Genomic DNA, 20,740 nt, shown 5'->3' with positions numbered 1-20,740 from the left:
GACTCTTATTTGAATTTAACTGAATTTGCTTTTCAAGGTCAGTCACAAGCCATTGTGCAACAAGCTCCATAATTTGGTGATTCAACTTCAAAAGAATGTTGCAATATAGTCTCATGAGGAGCGGAAGAAAATTAAATGGAGCAGTTCCTGGAAAAATATAGGTGGTAAAAGAAATTGAAGGAAAAAATAGAGAACGTGAGTTGTTTTATAGCCACCGAAAACATATATGTAGTTTAAATTTAAAAGGACACAACCTTGGGCAGAAAGCAGACATTAAATAACTAGAAATTGATGAGAGGCATGGTAAGAGAAGTACACGTCGTGTAGTAAAGAATTTGGCTGGCCCTCTGTCCCCAGTCTTGGGAGGGATCCTCTTATCCCCTTGAGTGATAGAAACTCATGGTGGGCCATGACAGTTTATGCTAGGGAGATGGCTCATAATGGGGTTGGCAGGCCAGAAAGACCAACTGTGTGGTTACAGGGTGGGGACTTTGATCCATGTCGTACCAGCCCTACCTCTGGGGAGGGGAGCGGGGTGGCAGGAGATTGAGTTCAACTTCTCCTGGCCTACATAACGAAATCCAAATAAAAACTCGGCACAGAAGCAGGTGTTTCCCAGGATGGCAATACTCGTAGGTACACATCAATGTGCCACGTGCTAGGAGGGTGAGGTGGTGTGACTCCATAGTGAGAAGGCAACAGAAGCTTTGGGATTCCCCCAGACCTCTCCCTTTCTATCTTTCCCTTTGACTGGTTTTGATTTGTATCCTTTTGCTGTAAAACTGTAATCCTAAGTGTAGCACTTTCCTGAGTTCTGAGTCCTTATAGTGAATTACTGAACCTGAGGGGGTAGTGGAAACCCACAGATTAGTAGCTAGCTAGTCAGGAAAGAGTGACCTGGAGACCCCCCAAATTTGTGACTGATGTCTGAAGTGAGGGCAGTCTTATAGGAGACTGGGCCCTTAACCTATGAAGTTTGGCTTAACTGGGTAGTTGGTGTCAGAAGTCATTGCAAGGGTACTTATGGAAACATTTAGCTGGAGGTCCTAACCTAGTCCAGGAGTCTGGGAAAGCCCTTCTGCTTAAGTGATGATGAACCTGAGACCCTATGGAATACTGGAAACTAGACCAAAGGTATGTGTGCATTGCCTGCACTGGGTGGGGGAAGGCAGAGTATGGAGGTGCGTACGTAACCAAAGCAGAGAAAATGATTGGCATCAGAGGATTGCACACAACAGAATAACACAAAAAGCCTTTGCTTATACCCCGAACACACACATTCTCATTCTGCCCATCCCCCAAAGTTGTCAGTGAACCTCAACTGAGAGGTACGTCCTGAGCCTCAGGTGTGCTGGAACAGAAAGGACTTGTCCAAGGCGATAGACATGAGGCCTAGAACTTGACTGTCTTGAAAATCTGAGTAGACCTCGTGGCCGTTAGAGTATGACTCCTGAGTAAACAAACATGCTACTCATCTCTATCCCTGTGTTGTGTGTAGTAAATGCAATGTAAATGTTGAGGTCACTACTATGAGTACAGGATACCAGGCAGCAGGTTTATGCAAAGCCGTTAGAGCAACATCTGCACCTTTGAATCCCTCCCTCTACGTTTACCTCGTTTACCTCATTTACCACTCTGCATGACCACTCTACATTTTTAAATACCTGTTGTAAAACACCTAGAAGCATAGAATCCTGAAACAGAAACAGCCTGGGAAGCCCCTAGGCACGTGTTTGTCAGTGGAATCATTAGTGGGTTGTGGAATGACCATAGTGGACCATAACCAGTATTTTTAATAAAATAGAATAAAAAATATCAGATGGCAATCGGTGTAGTAGGGACCAGTACTGTCACGTGAAACTTTCATGTCAGTTAGATATATCCATGTTTGTACGGGTCATGATGCAAACTTAAAGCTGGTGCAGATCATAGTCAAAGAAGTGTGAGACCACTGATCTCGTCCAAGCCCTTTATTTCACCAATCAAAAGATTTAGATAAAGAGGCTGAGAGGCTTGTCCAGGGTCCTGCACACACAGCCACAGAGCCGGGGCAAGAACAGGATGCCCTTCCACCCCAGTCCAGGGCTCTACATGAAAACCTGACACCAAAAGGAACACTCCATGTTAAGGACACTAAAATTATATAAATATATATACATTTATATAAATATATACTATATCCACAATATCCACTATATATCCACTATAAAACACACAATTAAAATTATGCACTCTATATACTCTATATATCTATAGGGATAGTCTATAGATGATGCTTTATATAAATTTAATTGGAAATATATGCAAAAATGCTCAAAATTTGTCAAGTAATAAGTATCTACTGAACCTACTTATGAAAAACAAGGTTCTAAGCACCATAGCGGATACTAAGCATAAAATATCCAGTCCCTAGAGACGAAAATGGAGCTCTCTCTGCTTTCTACAGAGCTACATTTTAAAGACCCATTAGGTTTTCCTTGTGCTATGCCCAAAAGACAGGATTTTTCCAAACAATCAGTAGTAATAACTCACCGTCCCCCAATCTCCTTATCCACCTAAACGATATGATGTATGTATCACAGATTCTACGAGCCTCAGATCAGCCTCCCTCCTGGATACAGACCCAGCGTGGTTAAGATTTGTGAGACAGGGCACCAGCTATAGCACACGGGTAGGCCCCAAGGGGATGCAATTGTCTTCTCTCCTCTTGTTGAACTTTATAGCTTGCGACTTAATTACCACATTTTATTAGAAAATGTTTCCTTAAATATTTTTTTGAAAGATTGTTTCAGTCTATTAGGTGACATTAAGAATCACAAGTTTTCCTGGGAGAATATTTTTCAATCTGCTTTATAGCCAATTTGCCAAGGACTTCAATAAGCAGAAAATCACTGGTCAAGAATAAGGAATCAGAGCAACATTTCATATAACCTTCTTGTTGGTTAGTCATTATTAGATTGTTGAAATAATTAAAACCCAGAACTCCACTTATAAGTGCAAGAGAAAAGAAGAAAAATGAATAGCTATTATATAACAGCCCTCAAAACCTTTCTTCTCAGGGGTTGTGATTCAACCTTAGATCAGTATTCCCACTTTAATTATTCAGATACTCTGTCCAGATACAATAAGCGTTAAGGTTGATTGTTTTATTTTTCTTTAAAGATACTTTTTAAAAGTTTAGTCTCATCACAGGTAATTCTTGAAATAACTGTCTCAAGTGTTAATTATATATTTCTAACATACATTAAAATAATACATAACTAAAATTCTAAACGTTCACCCTAAATATAAAATCATCTCTTAAACCATTAGCAATATTACATAATCCATGGTGACTCATCTGCCTACATCTTAAAACAAATGTTTCAAAGGTACTGCTACAATGTGAATAAACTGAAAAAGTTTCGAGTTCCACCTACACTAGCCATAAAAAATTCTGAAACTCAATACATGGGTTCACCACACTTTTATTACCAGTACTCAGTGGAAAGAAAAAAAAGCTCCAGATTTCCAGATTGCTACTTTTGTTTCTTCTGTTTCTTAGTCCATCCACTTTTCTTCTGTCCTTTCTTTTTCTTCTTTATGAGAACAGCTTTTTCTCCAATAAATAAACTTTTAGAATGTCCTACATTTTTTGCAGCAGAATTAAGTCCCTGCTTAGGTTTAGTGGCGTTCTTCAAACTGGGATTTGAATTTTGTTTTAATTTCTCTTTATTAACAGAACGCATGACTCTGAGTTTTCTTCCCATCAGTTCGGAATTATTTAATTTCAGAGCAAGATGAACAGCATCTGTATTCTGCAATAAAAATAGGTATATTAATTTCCACCAGAAACTCATTTGTAAAGAAACTAGTAAAACTGCAACTTCAATGGATCAGAAGAACGTCGGAGCTTGCACATAGAAACCCCTCCTGCTTCCACATCCAAGAAGGCCATTCCCAAGGGTTTCAGCAGCTGTGTCTGGAGTCTCGTTTTAATCATGCTCCTCACGAGTTTTTCCCCAGGAAGCACTCAAGCTGCCTTGTCAAATAATCAGATAAGTCACAATCCAATAAGCTTCATTTTCTCATTATAAAGTGAAATTTCAACTAACTACGTTAGTCATATGCAATCTTTTAAACCAATGAACCTCCTTCTCACAAGGCTCTTTCGGCCAAAGCCCCTCAGCATTAGCTGACCTGAGGGCAGGGAACGCAATGACAGATCGAGAGGTTGGACCAGATGCCTTGTAGAGTTCTGTTAGATCCAAAATTCTATTATTCTTTTATTCTAATATAGAACCACTAAATGCTAACAACTCTGAATACTCGTAAGATGTTTGTTAAAGGACTTTACAAACTTATCAATAGTCAGAAGACAGAGAGCAGAAAAACAGTAAGATCACTACAGTACAGAATGAGGGAAACACAAGGCTGTGACCACGTTTCTTAAAATCTACCTGGTAATACATATCAAGAGTCTTAAAAATGGCCACATGCCAGGGCTGGCCCAGTGGCGTGGTGGTGAAGTTTGCGTGCTCTGCTTCAGCTGCCTGCGGTTCACCAGTTCAGCGGACCTACACACCGCTCATCAAGCCATGCAGTGGAGGCGTCTCACACACAAAATAGAGTAAGACCAGCATGGATGTTAGCTCAGGGCCAATCCTTCTCAAGCAAAAAGGGGAGGATTGGCAGTAGATGTTAGCTCAGGGCCAATCTTCCTCACCAAAAACAAAAAAGAAGGTCACATTTCTTGACCTAGTTAGTAATAGCCCACTGGGGAGCTATCTCCTGAAGAAGTAATCCAAAAATGCAGGCAAACATTTGAAGAAAAAAAATAACCACTCCAATTTAATTATTACAGGGAAAAATATAGAACAATGCTATGTGCAACATTTGGAAAATATGAAAGTATAAATTATGTGATATCACTCACTAGAACGTGCTTACACAAAAGAAAGCAACAAAGCAAACTGCAAAATTTTATATTCACGGATTAAAGTTCAACTACAAAACAGAAGGCCCAGGAAAAAACTGAAAGGAAAAGTATTAATGGGTTATTGTGGAGGGATGAGAAACTTAACTGCCATCAGATAATATGTATATTCTCATCACGTTAGGCATGAAACACTGGTTAATATTTAGTGAACTAAATATAACCAATTTTGTACAAAGACTAAAATTGTCTTCTACTTGAATGAATAGTCAATTCTTTTCTCCATTTTACAGAAGGTGGAGATTCATAGTTAATACCTTTCATATCCAATATCTAAAAGATAATTCAATAACATTAATATGAAGAAAGAGGGAACTAGAACATCTTTTGGTTAGGTGCAAGTATAGAAACAGTACTCTTACGGCAGGTTACAAATTTAGTTTTCTTAAGACGGAATCTGACGGTGATGGTGACAGTTACGTCTGAATGATCAAATAGCGGGGACAACCCTTCCCAACATTTCACAGGACAGTGACAATGCATCAGTCTCCCATACCTCAAAGAGCACATAGCCAAACCCTCTGCCGACTCCTGTCACTTGGTCTCTCACAATCCTTACAGCCACTATATGCCCACAGTCCAGAAAGTGTTCCTCAACTGCAGACTCTTCAACTTCTAGAAACAAAGCCAACCAAAGTGAAAGTAGAGACTTGAGATTGCCTTAGAAAGATGGAGATGTTCAATAACACAGCAAGTTAAGCACCGCCCCACGAGAATCAGTCAAGTGACACCCCACCCTTTCTAAAGTTAGTCTTAAAGCAAAACAGAGTTACTGCTCAGCTGTTGTCTTAACGATAAACAGGTACGTAATTTGTTTAAACAAACTTACTGTATGGGAGATTCCCCACAAACACTGATCTCTTGTCCCTCTGAAACACAAAGGGTGTTAATAAAAATCACTCACTGGAGCAGAAAGTCGTCCTCAAGTCTACCCTTTTCCTCACCCCGTGTCTCTGATGGGTCTCCATCTCCTGATTTAAGCCCCACCTCAGTCCCTTGTTTGATTCAGTCTCCTCTGTGTTGCCCCCTGGAATGTGAGTGAGCACTGGAGGAGGGAGTGGTTTTCTGGTCACAGCTAGCACTGACACATGGCAGTGCTCAAGAAAGACATGCTATATTGGGGGTGGGCAGACTTTTTCTGCAAAAGGCCAGAGCGCAAATATTTTAGGCTCTGCAGGCCATGTGGTCTCTCATAACTACTCATCTCTGCCGTTATAGCACAATACATAAAAATAAGCTCATGGGTGTGGTTGTGTGCTAATAAAACTTTATTTGAAAAATCAGGTGGGAGGTGGATTTGGCCCTTGGGCCATTTTGGTCACCTGTGCAAGGTCCACAATCAAAGCCAGGGGTGTCAACCAGGCCTCTGTAATTTCTGAGGTAACTCTGACAATGACAGTAATGCACTGTATGTTTCTGTGGTGAGCTCTTACAACTCACCCCTCATTCATTTCCAGACTTTTGTAAAATGCAAATCTGGTCATGCCACTCTCGTGTTTCAACTTGTGGAACAGCTGCTGGACAAAATCCAGGCTCTTCAACATGGCAGACCAGCACCTTCATAATCTGACCTCTAACTGTTTCTCCAACAGCAACTCTTACTGCTGCCCTCCTCCTATCTACCCACTATCAACTGTATTAAGCTCTTGGTATTCCCTAAGCAAATGAAGTTTTGGTCCCCACCATTTATACTGTTTTTCCTGCCCGGATAGCCTCATCTTTTTTTAAAAAACTTTTTTTGCCTAGATAACATGGACTCATCTGGCACGATTGATATGACACCTGTTCTCCTGGAAGCCCTCTTTTGTCCCTTCTTGCTGGCACCTCCCCAAGCCAAATGCCCCATTCCTGAGCTGACAAATATCCTGTGCATTTATGACACTATTTATCATAGAACAGTGCCACGATTGGCCCATCTGCTCATCTTCACCTTTATATTCTGAACTCCTAAAGAACTGAGACTCTATCTTAGCACTGTACACCTGACACACAGTAGGAATTCAAAAACTATTTAATGGATAATTTAACTTCTAGCTCTCAGTCTATAAGGTGTTTGCGTGGATGATCTCCAACATAACTTTCAGCCTAACGCTCTATGATTCTTCAATTTAATGGAGGGAGTAGGGGAACCACGTTCTTGAAGCTAATGTTGACTCAAGTCCTTGTGTCATTCTAGGCAACAGCGCTGTGACCACAGAGGGCACAGGATGTTTCCTTCTGTGCTTCCCTCACGCTCACTGCTGATTCCACTCCTCTCCTAGCAAAAACTCAGAAGAAAATGATTTTCTCTACAAGACTGGTTAAGTTCTTTAAACAACTCATGTGCTACTTACAGATGAGGTCTCTGATGCAAGATCAACTCTAATACGAAATCCATCAGCAATTTGGGCCCCATTTCTGTATTATAAATACGAAGGGGAAATGGCTGTTAAAAATGAGCACTGAGTTACTATACTATTTGCTCTAAAGTGAAACCAAGAATAAAACATGAACTCATCAATACTTAAATAAAGTAATCTGATCAAACCTCAAAAAGATAAAATTACCTTTTCAATGCTTTCGCAGCAGCGCTGTCATCCTTAAACACTACGTAAGCATTAATATTTTTCTGATTGGGATGAATTGTACGTCTACACAGGAAAAAAAAAAAGACAATGTAAAATTGTCTAATCTCAAAGTCACTAAAATAAATACAGCCTGTTTTCTACTCTTAATCAACACATATGACAAGAATTCCTGGGAGAAGTTTCATCTCTTTTAATAAATATTTAGTAATAACTCAAAAATAACACACAACTTATACAGATACTGGCTGAAACATGTAACCCATGCCTTCTTACTAGTCATCACTGGGAGAGGTCCAGCCATGTGCAGACCACCCATGCAGTGCCACCAGGCTAGAAACTATAATCTTAGCTGCAGCTCTGTATCTACCACACACACAAACAGATGTGAAAGACGACTTAATTTTTCCTTTTTACTATAAAATAAAAACTACACAAACATGTCTAGCTTAGCGAATTATTAACAGGTCAACTCCCTTGCAGCCACCGCCCCCCCCAGAAGCCTCTCTGTGGCCTTCTCGATTGTAGCCCCTCCTCCCCTCCAAAGGTAACCACCATCCCCACTCCCATAGGAACTATGTTTCTGCGTGCCTGTGTGGTTTTACCACCCAAGTGTCTATTCCTACACGTTATACTCTGGTCTTGTCCATTTTCCCACTTAAAAAAGTCTTCTGAGGGGCCAGCCTGGTGGCGCAGCAGTTAAGTGCGCACGTTCTGCTTTGGCGGCCCAGGGTTCGCCGGTTCGGATCCCAGGTGTGGACATGGCGCTGCTTGTCAGGCCATGCTGTGGTGGGCGTCTCACATATAAAGCAGAAGAAGATGGGCGTGGATGTGAGCTCAGGGCCAGCCTTCCTCACAAAAACGGGAGGATTGGCAGCCGATGTTAGCTCAGGGCTGATCTTCCTCAAAAAGATAAAAAAGAAAAAAGTCTTTCGAGTCTTGTTTAATCTACAAGATTCCCCCTTTATCTCTCGTGTTATCTTAATGTTTAACCCACAGAATTTCCCAAAGCCTGGGTTTTGCTGATTACAAGCTCATAGTGCAGTTCAGCATGTTCCTCTGTCCTCTATATTTCTTCAAATTGGCAGCCGGATACAGTGGTTTGATCGGACCCAGATTTGACCTCTTTGTCCAGACCATAGATAGTGTTGTGTTCTTTCCATGGGAGGCATGTTATGACTATTTCTCACTCTTTTTTTAAGGACAGCAGCTGTTGCTGCTCAATGCCTTAAACCCATTAATTCACTAGGTTTGGAAAATGGTGATCTAATTTAGATGAGACCAATCACAAAAAGACCATGGTAAATGACCACAGATCCTTCCCTGAAGACATTGCCCTATTGTTTTGAAGTAACAAAAATGTTAATGAAAAAATGAGTATCATCAAGAAAGGCACCAGAACATAACGTCAGGGCATGGCTCACGGCATTCTGCAGTAACAGTTTTACATTGATAAAACAAGCTGTGATTTACTGAATGCCTAACACATACCAGGCACTGGGTTAGGCATTTTATGTATCTCCTTTAATCTCACATCTCCGACATGAGTGTTAGTTTTCTGATTTTATGGATAAGGAAGCTGAGACTTGGATAAGTACCTGACTACAATCATAAGTTGGTAAGTGGCCAGCTTAACACTTAAACCAAGTCTAGCTGACTCTGGAGCCCCTATTCTTTCCCTACAACATGCAGCTGCTGACAACATCCAAATCCAACACGTCCTAGCGTAACACTGAGTGTCTTAATTTTTGTGTCTCCCCCAAATTCATACATTGAAATCCATTAATGCCCAAGTGATGGTAACAGGAGGTGGGGCCTTTGGAAGGTGCCTAGGTCATGAGGGTGGAGTCCCCATGAATAGGATCAGTGCTCTTATTAAAGAGGCCCCACAGAGCTCCCAGCCCCTCCTGCCATGTTGGTCCTGGCTCTGAATTAGGAAGCTGTCCTTCACCAGAACACAACCATGCTAGTACCCTGATCTTGCACTTCCAGCCTCCAAAAGTGTGAGAAATAAATTTCGGCTGTTTATAAGCCTTCCAGTCTGTGTTACTGTGTTATAGCAGCCCAAACGGACTAAGACAAACCCCAAGATAACATAAATGGAAAGTGACTTTAAAAAAATCTTAATAATTGTATCGTACTCTGTTACGCTTTGAGAAGCGCTCTCCTTGCCTCAGGGAATACAAAGTGCAAGCATGTAACTCTGCCCCTTTCTGCTTGGCAAGAACACGCCTCGTATCAAGCTTGATGGATGATTTTTAACAACTAGTCACATCTAGACATCTAGGTGTCAATGACATCTAGAGTTCTACTTCCACCTAAAAAGAGAACAGAACAACCGAAGCCAGTGTGGGGAAGGCACAAAGCCCCACCTGGCTTCCTCTCTCTGTGGAGGAGAAGGCTAAGCCGCAGGGGCAGCAAACCCTGTCACCCCCAGGGCACAGGGAAGATCCCTTGTGGCCAGAGGAAGGGAGGCCTCCTACCATTGGGCAAGGGTTGGGAAATGTTCTCTGCCATGAGACCCACCAAAGGCACAAGGCGGAGTATGGCCGCCACAGGAAGGAGGGACGATCAGGTATGCTTCTGAGACACAGACACACAGGGCTTGCCCAGGACAAGAGAGAATCCCACTGCCTGCTACCAGACCACCAAACAATAGCACTCTCTAAACTGGATCTTCAATAAAATCTAAAACTTCTGTGCTCTTCAATCCCACACCTCCAGGTACTTTCTCAAGAGAAATGACCTGTATGCAAATGTTTTTAGTACCTTTATTCATGACAGCCCCAAATTTGAAATAACCCAAATATTCATCAACTGGTGAATGGATAAACAAAATCTGGTACGTCCACACAATGGAATACTACTGGGCAATGAAAAAGAATAAGCCACTGAGCATGCAACAAAATGGGTGAATCTCAAAATCATCATGCTGAGCAAAAGAAGTCAGACAAGAGTACATCCTATACAATGAGTCCACGTACCTAAAACTCTAGAAAATGCAAACTAACACCAGAGATAAGAAGCAGGTCACTGGTCACCTGGAGACAGGGGTGGAGGTGATGAAACTTTGGGTGGGGAAGTATTCAGCATCTTGACTGTGACAATGATTTCATGAGTGCATACATATATTAAAATCATAAAATTGTATACTTCAAATATGTGAGGTTTACTGAAGGTAACTTATATCTTAATAAAATAGAAAAAAAGGTTAAAAAAATTTTGATTATTATGAAAAAGCAAAAAAGTTTCACATGGCAAAGTCTCCATAGCAGAGTGAAAAAGCAAATGACAAACAGGGCAGAATATTTGTAACTCAAATCACAAAAGGCTAATTTCCTTAACATCCCACAGATCAATGAGAAACAATTCAACAGAAAAATAAAGTGGGCAAATGACAGTAACAATTCAGATAAAAGGAAAAACAAATGACTTGAACATATGAAAAGATGTTCACTCAAGAGAAATGCAAATTAGAAATACCATCTTCCCCTATCAGATTGCCAATGATCAGAAAGCTCAAAAACATACTGTTGGTAAAGGTGTGGGAATATAAATAGGTTACCATCTCTATGGGATAGCAGGCCAAAATTACAAATGCAAAGACCCTTTTGACTAAGCAATTTCACTACTAAACGTTTATCCTACAGATAAACTGACACGTACAAAATTACATAAGTGCAAGGTCATTCACTCCAGCATTATTTGTAATGGTCACAAGACTGGAAAAAAACCTAAATGTCCATCAGTGGAGGGTTTGTTAAAACATATTATGGTACACCTTATAGAATACTAAGATGCTCTGAAAAAGAACAAGGAAGCAATTTTACATTGATATAAACAGATATGCAAGTTACAGCAAGCGGAAAAAGGGGAGATGTGGAGTAGGAAATACACTGAATACCACTGCGTGAGAAAGTTACATGTGGGGGCGGGTAGAACATGTATGTGTATCTATTTGTAAATGCATAAAACATCTCTAGAAGGTTATACAAGAAAGTAAAAGTAGCGGCTGCCTGGGGCAGGGAACTGGCTGACTAGGAAAAAGGTGCAGGAAAGAAACTTTTCACTGCATACACTTCTATACTTTTTTATTTTTTAACTATTTGCTTCATTATTTATTCAAACAATTAAATTTAGAAATTTTTTTAAATTGGGAGTGGGGACAGAGCTGGTGGCAAGCACAGAGAGCAAACCCCATTTTTTTGGCACCAAAACTGCTCAGTACTACTTTTACACACTCCTATCGGAACCTGTTTCTGCTGAAATTTAGGCCCCTGGGTTTTAGCCTCATACAGAATTAAGTTTGTATGGCCCAAAGGAGAGTTGTCTCTTACCAGGCTTTCCACTCCCCACAGCATCTGAGCAATGCCCTGCATAGAGGAGGACTTGTATGTTTGGTTACCTCACCAAACATTATTATGGCCAGAAACACATAATAACACATATTTATCAAGAGTTAACTACACAACTGGAGCTGTGATGGTTATGGGAAAAAACTGGCAGAGACCTGGTCTGCCAAAGAATTCCAAAACAGGAATGAATGTAGAAATGAACTTGCCAAGATGTCCAAAGGGACTGTTGCAATTCAAAAATCTTGAGATAATAGGATTCTCAGAAATATTTGTAGAAAATTTGTAACCCAAATCACAAAAGGCTAATTTCCTTAACATCCCACAGATCAATACGAGAAACAATTCAACAGAAAAATAAAGTGGGCAAATAATGTTATTTATATACAGATCTTACATTAATCTATATGTTTAATATACATATATATACACACACACATCTGATATATACACAATATATACACCTCTGCTTGTAAAATCCATCATTTCCTGTCCCAGTAAGAAAGAACCGCCCCCTGCAAGATTGGGAGACTAACAGGAAACCCTGCATAAAACTGAAGGTAAATAAAAAATAAAAGTTGTACACCTTAAACTTACATAACATTATATGTTAATTATATTCACTTAAAGAAATAAATGAGAAATAAAGGGAGAGAAAGGAAACTTGCATGTCTCATCCTTAGCACTAGGTAGAAAACAGGGGATAGGGGAAAAAATCCCCCTGAGAATTTGAACCACAAGCCACACTACCAGTATGGTCCCCAAACCCCCAGAGAACTTAAAGTGGTCTTGGGCTAGCAGTCCCCTCAGGTGATCGATGGAAGCAAACACAAATTCTCTCTGGAAAAACCTGACCAGCCAGTAGCAGCCATCGGGGCACCCCTGATTTTAAGATGCATCTTGATTTCAAAAATGTTAAGATATGGGAAAATGTATGCCTTAGAATTGATGAAATATGGTATTTATGATTTATACTAGAATATCTGGGTGCAAAACTTAATTTTCTTCAAACACTATGCCCAGTTAAACATCCTTGAAATTTCTCATGGTGCATTTTCTAGTAAGTTATTTTACAACACTTGCTGTGACTCCACAATTTATGTTAAGGCTTAAAGGCAAACATCTGACAAATTTATATGCTATTACAAACATAAGGAAACAGTAAGGCATGATGTATTATCGAAATAAAAACATCTATGAAGTGATCTCAATTTTAACCAAACTGGAAGAGCGTTTAAGACTACCTCCTTTCTCCAATTATAAACTTACTTTATTGCTGCCAACTTTTTGGACCGAGTTCCCTCTGCCGGAATCTTTTAAGAGACAAAAAGGGTATTAAAGAAAATTCATTATTTGAAATATTACTTCAAATTAATTATATTTTGATTAATTCAAGTCTACATATCTAACTCTGATATAATGTGATTTTAAACACATTCTAAGGAAATACTGAATTAGAAACAACTGTCGTAATGTTATGCGAATGGGACCTGGTGGCTTACGACAAAGATTTCCGAAGATAGTACCATATTCAGATTTAACGGGCAGTGACTCTCAACCTACATGCAAGTAAACATACTGAGCCCTCAAACTGTGTCAGATGACTCGAAGGACCAGGTCTCTGGTCATGAGGGGACACTGATATTGAAGATGCACATGAAAAATGCAAGGAAAATTGTTCTAAAAAATGAGCATGGAAAAAGGGACACTTCTAAATTAATATTTTATTGTATATGCTATATGATTTTAAATATGTCTAACTAAATTAATAAGTGTATGAGACATATGACTTCATCCATATCTCTAAGAGTTTATAAATGCCAGTTGGCAAAATAAAAAATCTTTCTGGAATCTTTAATTGGACAAATAAAGGAATCCCCTTTATATTCAGGTTCAGTTAATTTACAGTCATGTTACGGGTTTTGCCTACTCAATTGACATAGCAAACAAAACACCCGCTTACCCTCCAAAATACATTGGACATCATTTTAATATGTGAACCCATTAAATTATTTAACGAAGTCAGCAATAGATACGAAGAGAGACTCTTCTCTCGGGCTAGATTTGAACCTGCTAATTCAGAAGGTTCAAGTCAAGTGCTCCTCCATCTAATTAATACCAACTCGTTTAATAAGTCTGATCTAAATGCAATATATTTTAAGATTATACAATTTTAAGGGGAGAGAAAACATACCAGAGAACGAAATCGTACAGATTCTATTTGCCCGTACTCTTTAAAAAATGACTTCAGCTTCTAAAATAAAAAAATATAAATACACTTTAGTCCATCTTCACAACATCAAATAAGTGCTACAAAAAGGATTTAAGTAAAACTCTCTAATAATCTTTTACTGCCAGGTTTTATTTTAAGAACACTTCAGGAAAAGTGGGTGACTATTCAGTTAGAAGACAAAAACATTTCAATGAAACTTATATAAAAAGAAAACACAATTCAAGTTAATTTAGTATCCATAAGATATACAATGTTTTTGTCTTTCAAGCTTTTATCTTTACTACATGTAAACTAAGATTATATATTCCATAGATTCTCTCATCTTTTCACATTGGCTTAAGCCAGAAATGAGTTTTAAGGATGCTTATGTCACTATGAGAAATTCCTCAACTGTCTAGAATTAGGACAATCAGGCTGAAGAAAAATCTAGAGTGTGAATTTTATACGTTATTCTTATGGTTGGCTCAGGAAGTGAAGAATGTATATCTCTTACAGCTAGGACAATAACTTCTATAACCAATTCTAATTCAAAAATAACTTATTGAATGTGCAAGGATACCACATACACTCCCTTCTCTTGAGCCTCTTTGAATCTCATAGGAGGACCAATAACTAAAACTATGCTACAAAGCAAAATATGTTATCTTATACAAAATAATCATAAATCAAATGCTAGCAGACAAAAGGGTAAGGGGGAAAGGGAAAAACCAGGAAGTGAGTTTTTTGTACTGTTTGTTTCTAAGGAAGTGAAATTTAAATTGTCCTTCAAAAGATGAGCAGGATTTTGGCCTAAGGGACTGCCAACAGTGTGACCATGACCTAAGACACAGAAGGTTACAGGCATGTTTCTGGTTTAGTGAACCTCACATAACAGAAGAAACTTGAGATGTACTCAGTCATTTACACAACAAATATTTATCAAGCCTCAAGTATGCGCAAGGCACTGTTTCAAGTGCTATGGATACAGCGGTGAAGAAATGAGAGAAATCTCCCTGCACATGTGGAGCTTAGGTTCCAGTGGCATGTAACAGGAGATACGGCTAGAAGGAAAAAAACCCAACAGACAGGAGGTTCAAGTAAGATTTGCAAAAGCCTGAATTAGGGCAGTGATGACGACAATGGAGAGGAGGGGGTGGGTACTAGAATCAACCTACAGAATCATTTATGTAGTCATTATAAGGAAGTTATATATTAATGACATTAATTATATGCTTTTTAGTAAAGGAACAGTAAACAAAGTTATGAATTACTAACTTCTCTGAATCGCTACAATATAAAGATTATGCACTTACCTTCTTATTACATGTGACAGGCAAATTCCCAACAAACACAGTTCTCTCATTCTTTAATCTCTCGTCTTCTTGGTTGGTTTGAAATTTTTTCCTTTGATTTACAACTGTGTGATCCACATCATCAAGTACTTTTTTATCTGCTACTTTAACAGCAGACTGAGAATTTTTCCTTTTCTGCCCTTGTTTCTGGTGAATTTCTTCTTCTAAATCAGCACTTGCTAGAGCGTGCTCTCTTTTTAAAGCCAAAAGAAATAAGAGTCAATGAAGTTGGGTCTAGTATTTGACAAAGCAGAGGGATTAGAAATATTTCCCACCTACTTCTGGTTTACCTAAGTAAAAAATTGCCATTCACAAATATATCTAAATTTTAAAAATTGCACTATCAAAAAGCCACTGGTATTTTTAGAAAACTCAAGTTGGAAAAAGTTAAGCTCAATTTTTGAAGGTATGTTAAAACTGCTAGGTAATAATAGCAAAGCAACAAAAGTTCATTTAAACAAAAGCTGGTTCATTTAAAGCTCCTGGAGATTCAGTTTATACTCTACCGGTTCCTAACTGCATCCTCTGTTCTGGAACTCTAGGAGGACTGCAGCACTCCCAGGGAGTCTATAAGGCTTAATATGCCTGCAAAATACTTTGTAAAAGCAGTATGGCCAAGAGGAAAAACCAGATTTCCTACTTACAGTAGGTCTGTAATATTTAAAGGACTGCTTGTCAAAAGTAAATTCTGAAATGGCAAACACAACATAAAGTATTGGTGTGCATGGATAAGTGAGGTTGGCGCATCAGTCCAAAAAGAGAACTGGTCTGGGATCTTGAGTGTGGGGGGAGAAGGGGTAGGAGGAGTCATAAAAATGATTTATTCATTCAGTAAATATTTACTGGGTTCTTACTCAGTTCTAGCCTCTGGGGAGACAAAGAGAGAGACTATTAAAGGCCTGGCGCCAGCCCCATGGCCAAGTGGTTAAGTTCACAAGCTCCACTTCGGTAGCCCAGAGTTTCACGGGTTCGGATCCTGGACACAGACAGGGCATGGCTCATCAGGCCATGTTGAGGTGGCATCCCACATGCCACAACTAGAAGGACCCACAACTAAAATAGACAACTATGTACTTGGGGGATTTGGGGAGAAAAAGCAAAAAAAATAATAATAATTAATTTTAAAAAAAGGCCTTTCAATAGCCTAATTTCTGAAGATATAGGAAAAAGTTCACACTAACATGGTAACATTTATAATACATGGTGTAGAAACATAAAAGAAACAAGAAAGGCTTCTTCGAGAAGGAAAGCAGTGTCTGGCACATCCTCACTCCTCAGTAAATCTTGACCATTATTATTCTTCCACTAGACCATAAGCTCCACTAAGGTCAGGGTCTATGTCTAGTTTTTGGTTCACTATGGTATATAAAGTACCCAGTGGGAGTGAAAGGAAATGAGACAGTATGGTAAGCTGGGAACCAGGTCAGGAAGGAACATGTCTGTTAAGATTTTATCCCACAAAAGATGGAGAACCACTGAAGACTTTGAGAGTGTCTAAAAAAGATCACTTGGGCAGCAAAGTGGAAGATAATTAGGAAGGAGACAAGGCTGGATAACAGAGAGAAGTTAGGAGACAGTCACAGATGCATGCATCTGAGAAGACAACAGACCAACCGAAGTAAGGGAGGGGTTGGAAAGGCGAAGACAGATTAAATAGATAATTAAAGACAGCATCATCAGAACTTGGCAACTGATTAGATACGCAGGAAAAAGAAAGAGTATACGATGACCCCAAGTCATGGGCTCAGGAAACTGAAGGGCTGGTGATAACACTCATGCAGAAGAACAGGTTTGATAAGGACAATGAGCACAGTTTGAAGCATCGTGCTTTTGAAGTGGATACGGAATATACAGGTGCAGATGCCAGGAGGCAAAGAGATACACAGGTGTGGAGATCAGGAGAGAGCTCAGAATGGTGGAGCCATGGGCACAAATGAGATTGCCCAGGCTAAGGGGTGAAAAAAGGTCAAGAGAAGATGACCAAGAAGAGAATCCTGAGGAAAACCAACGTTCAAGGAGCAGTTAGAAGAAAGGGTACCCATAATGACACTGAGAAGGAACAGACAAGGATAATCAGAAGAGATTGCTATCAAAGAATGGAATAGCTTCGAGAAGAAAAGCAGCCACGTGAAATGTAACAGAGACGACTTGTAAGACAAAGGCTGTACAGCCTAGTAAACATGGCAACTAGGTCAGGATGGCTTCACTGAGCACTGGTTCAGAAGTATGGTCAGATCACGCAAAAACAAACACAACAACCAACCAACCAGACTGGGTGGAAAAAAAAACAGATCAAGAAAAAGAGAGCACAAGCACAGACTTCTTTTTCCAAAAGCTTGACAATGAAGGGGAGGATTGAGGGAACAGCAGCAAACAGGGACACGTGACTGTGAACAGGGTTTTGTCTTGTTGGATTTCTTTTTTTAAGATGAGAATCTTGAGGGGCTGGCCCGATGGCCGAGTGGTTAAGTTCGCGCGCTCCGCTGCAGGCGGCCCAGTGTTTCGTTGGTTCAAATCCTGGGCGCCGACATGGCACTGCTCATCAAACCACGCTGAGGCAGCGTCCCACATGCCACAACTAGACGGCCCACAACAAAGAATACACAACTATGTACCAGGGGGCTTTGGGGAGAAAAAGGAAAAAATAAAATCTTTAAAAAAAAAAAAAAGAGATGAGAATCTTGAGCACATGTACATGGTGGACAGATCAAAGATATGGGAAAGAGTAGAAGATGGAGATATCTGATGGCATAATCCCCAAGGAGGCAGAAAAAGAGGTATAGAGTATACATAGCACAGGTGACTGAATCAATCTTGGACAAGGAGGAAGACACCTATCTCTGAGAGAAAGAGAAAAATTAAGGATGTGCGTAGATTCATTAGGTAGGAGGACAAAACATAGTTCACAACTGTTAGCAATTAATAGCTCTCTGAATCAAGATCACCTTGTTGAAAGAGAAAAGAGAAAGGGCTTGAAGAGAGGGGCCTAACAGACTGAGGACAGTTAACTAGGAACTTGTGATGGCACTGCTATTTGGATCTTGATTCAAATAATCTGAGGGAAAAAATTTACGTTAAAAGGAGAAATCTTATCTCTGACTGAATAGGTTTAAGAAAACCAAACTCATCTTTGAAATACATACTTAAATATTTATAGATGAAACATAAGTCTTAGGTTTGCTTCCTAATAATAAGGGGGAGATGAACGGGGTAAAGATAAAAAAGATGGGCCAAGTATTAATAATTGTTGATGCTGGGTACATGAGGCTTCCTTATCCTCTTTAACCTTTTTGAACGTGTATGAGATTTCCCATAATAAGACTTTTTAAATTAGAACTGTGAAATGAGAAAAAAAATCAAGATGAATATTGCAGGCATAAGAATCTCAACTTCTTCACCATCTAATTTAACATCAACCACGAGAATTTTACCAACCTGTCTGCCAACTTTTTGTCTGCATCAGAAAGTTTCTTCTTCACTTTCATTTTTTTTGGAGGTTCTTGCAAAAGCGATCTTTGAATTTGGGATGTACTTTCTCCCTCCTCATCCTGTTTCCTTTTCTTGGTGGTTTCCTTCCAAAAGTTTGAAGTTACGTTTGAGACTTCATCCTGTTTAATAACTTAGTGATCTAAATTAGCACCTCTTCTCTCTCAGTGGTATGGCCAGCGATGAAAGGTTACTTAAAATTAATCCTATCTGCCCCACTTTAGAAATCACGCCCCGCAAGGTAGATGGCTTGTTTTAAAGCTGTTCCAATGGGCCATTCGGAACAGACTCGGGTGACTTACTTTAGGCACGGGCACGTACACGGGTTGAAGCTGAGGCTCAAAAGAGTTGAAGAGGGCTGCCAGCCGACCTGCGCTGCCTCTGGAGGGACGCTTGCCATGGAACAAGCTATTGGCGACTTGCCCAACCACGTAGTCTCCGCTCAAACTCCCACGCCCGCCACCGTCGGGGTTCTCTCTAGACACGACGCCAGAGACTCAGCGACTCCACGCCACGCCCCACCGCTTCGCCCGCCCGAGCTCCCGAACGCACCGCCCTGCCCAGGGAGACGTGCCAGGCGCCACTCACCCCTCCTCGGCACTTCTCTTTTTCTTCCGTTTGTTCTTCCCTTCCACGGCCATGCTGGTTCCACCGCCTGCAGCAAAGCAGCAGCACGTCCTCCTGCACTTCCGGGTCCTGGCTACTTCCGCTCTGGGAGCCACGCCCCTTCCGCTCCAGGTGGCCGCGCTGGGAGCCGGACACACCTGGCAGGCGCCAGCCGGCCTCCGGGCAGCAGGTGGTACTGTGCATCTTTCTGCTTGAGAGACAGCTAGTCTTGGGAGGGAAGGAAGTCTTCCGAGAGTAGGGGAGGCCTGAAGTATGACTAAGAATCAGACAGCTTGGGAGTGGAGTGTCAATCCAAGCAGAGGGAAGACAGGTAGGAAAACCTCCGGATTGTTGAAGATGGAAGGAGGGAGGTTTGTCAGGGATGTAACAGTTCTAACAATTGGTGAATTGGTGTGAAGGGTTGCGTGGGACTTATTTGTACTGCTCTTGCAACTTTTCTGAAATTTGACATTATTTCAAAAGAAAGTGAAAAACAGTACCACAGCTCTCACCTGCGCTGCCCAGCTCTTCTACCAGGAAAAGCAGAGCCTTAGCACTCGAAACTCTTGATGCTGTTTTCTCAGCCCACCTTCCCAGACTAACCTCCCTCCAAATCCTTATATTGTAGCCTGCTTTTTTCCGCCACCTTGTTATTCCTTCCCCCACAACTGCCCCCCTCTTTACCCCTCATTTTCACCGGTAAAATTGTACCCATCCTTCAGGGCCCAGCTCACATACTACGTCACTTACGGAAATTTCCCTGCTATAAACCAGCCTTGGTGGTCTAGTGAGTAAGATCTGGCGCTTTCTCCGCTGCAGCCTGCATTCGTTTCCCAGTCAGATGAATGAACCGCACCATCCGCCTGTCGGATGTCACACTGTGGCAGCTGCGTGTTGCTGTGATGCTGAAAACTCAACTATCAGCAGGGTCACCTGTGGCGGGCAGATTTTAGCGGAACTTCCCGAGCGAAGGAAGGTGAGAGGATGGCGCAAACAGACCTGGCAGCCTTCAGCTCTGCTGTACACAGGGTCACTAGGAGTCGAAATGATTTGAAGGCACTAACAACAAATTTACAATAGAGAGATTATTTTTCCAAACTTCCAGCATACTTGCATTAGCGTTATTTACACAGTCTTTCTAAATGTGAATGGGTGTCTTATTTGTCCTATATTCTGTATTGCTATTAACTGTA

General features: G+C 40.6%; 1 protein-coding gene across 2 annotated transcripts; it reads right to left on the bottom strand.

Annotated features, from left to right (window-relative positions):
* Positions 1–3,131: 3,131 nt before the first annotated feature.
* RBM34 (RNA binding motif protein 34) lies at positions 3,132–19,749 on the bottom strand. Of its 2 annotated transcripts, none has more exons than XM_001915071.5 (11): positions 19,530–19,749; positions 19,244–19,418; positions 18,891–19,027; positions 15,417–15,648; positions 14,086–14,145; positions 13,161–13,204; positions 7,522–7,605; positions 7,309–7,372; positions 5,805–5,844; positions 5,472–5,590; positions 3,132–3,797 (listed from the first exon to the last, which is right to left on the bottom strand). In XM_001915071.5, the coding sequence occupies exons 1-11, from the start codon at positions 19,580–19,582 to the stop codon at positions 3,519–3,521; spliced, it is 1,287 nt and encodes a 428-aa protein (XP_001915106.1). In that variant the 5' UTR covers positions 19,583–19,749; the 3' UTR covers positions 3,132–3,518. The 2 variants fall into 2 exon arrangements, with proteins under 2 accessions (XP_001915106.1, XP_023502955.1); XM_023647187.2 differs by having other exon boundaries at positions 18,891–19,063; positions 19,530–19,664.
* Positions 19,750–20,740: the final 991 nt, after the last annotated feature.

The sequence above is a fragment of the Equus caballus genome, chromosome 1, assembly GCF_041296265.1.
Source record: "Equus caballus isolate H_3958 breed thoroughbred chromosome 1, TB-T2T, whole genome shotgun sequence".
NCBI classification, from domain to species: Eukaryota; Metazoa; Chordata; class Mammalia; order Perissodactyla; family Equidae; genus Equus; species Equus caballus.
This window is presented reverse-complemented; position numbering and strand designations above follow the sequence as displayed.

Coding starts and splice junctions, on each gene's coding strand:
- RBM34 (XM_023647187.2), bottom strand. CDS start 19,582: ATGGCCGTGGAAGGGAAGAACAAACGGAAGAAAAAGAGAAGTGCCGAG. Junction 19,419..19,529: donor AAGAGAAGTGCCGAGGAGGG/GTGAGTGGCGCC, acceptor CGTCGTGTCTAG/AGAGAACCCCGACGGTGGCG. Junction 5,591..5,804: donor TGTGGGGAATCTCCCATACA/GTAAGTTTGTTT, acceptor CTTTGTTTCTAG/AAGTTGAAGAGTCTGCAGTT.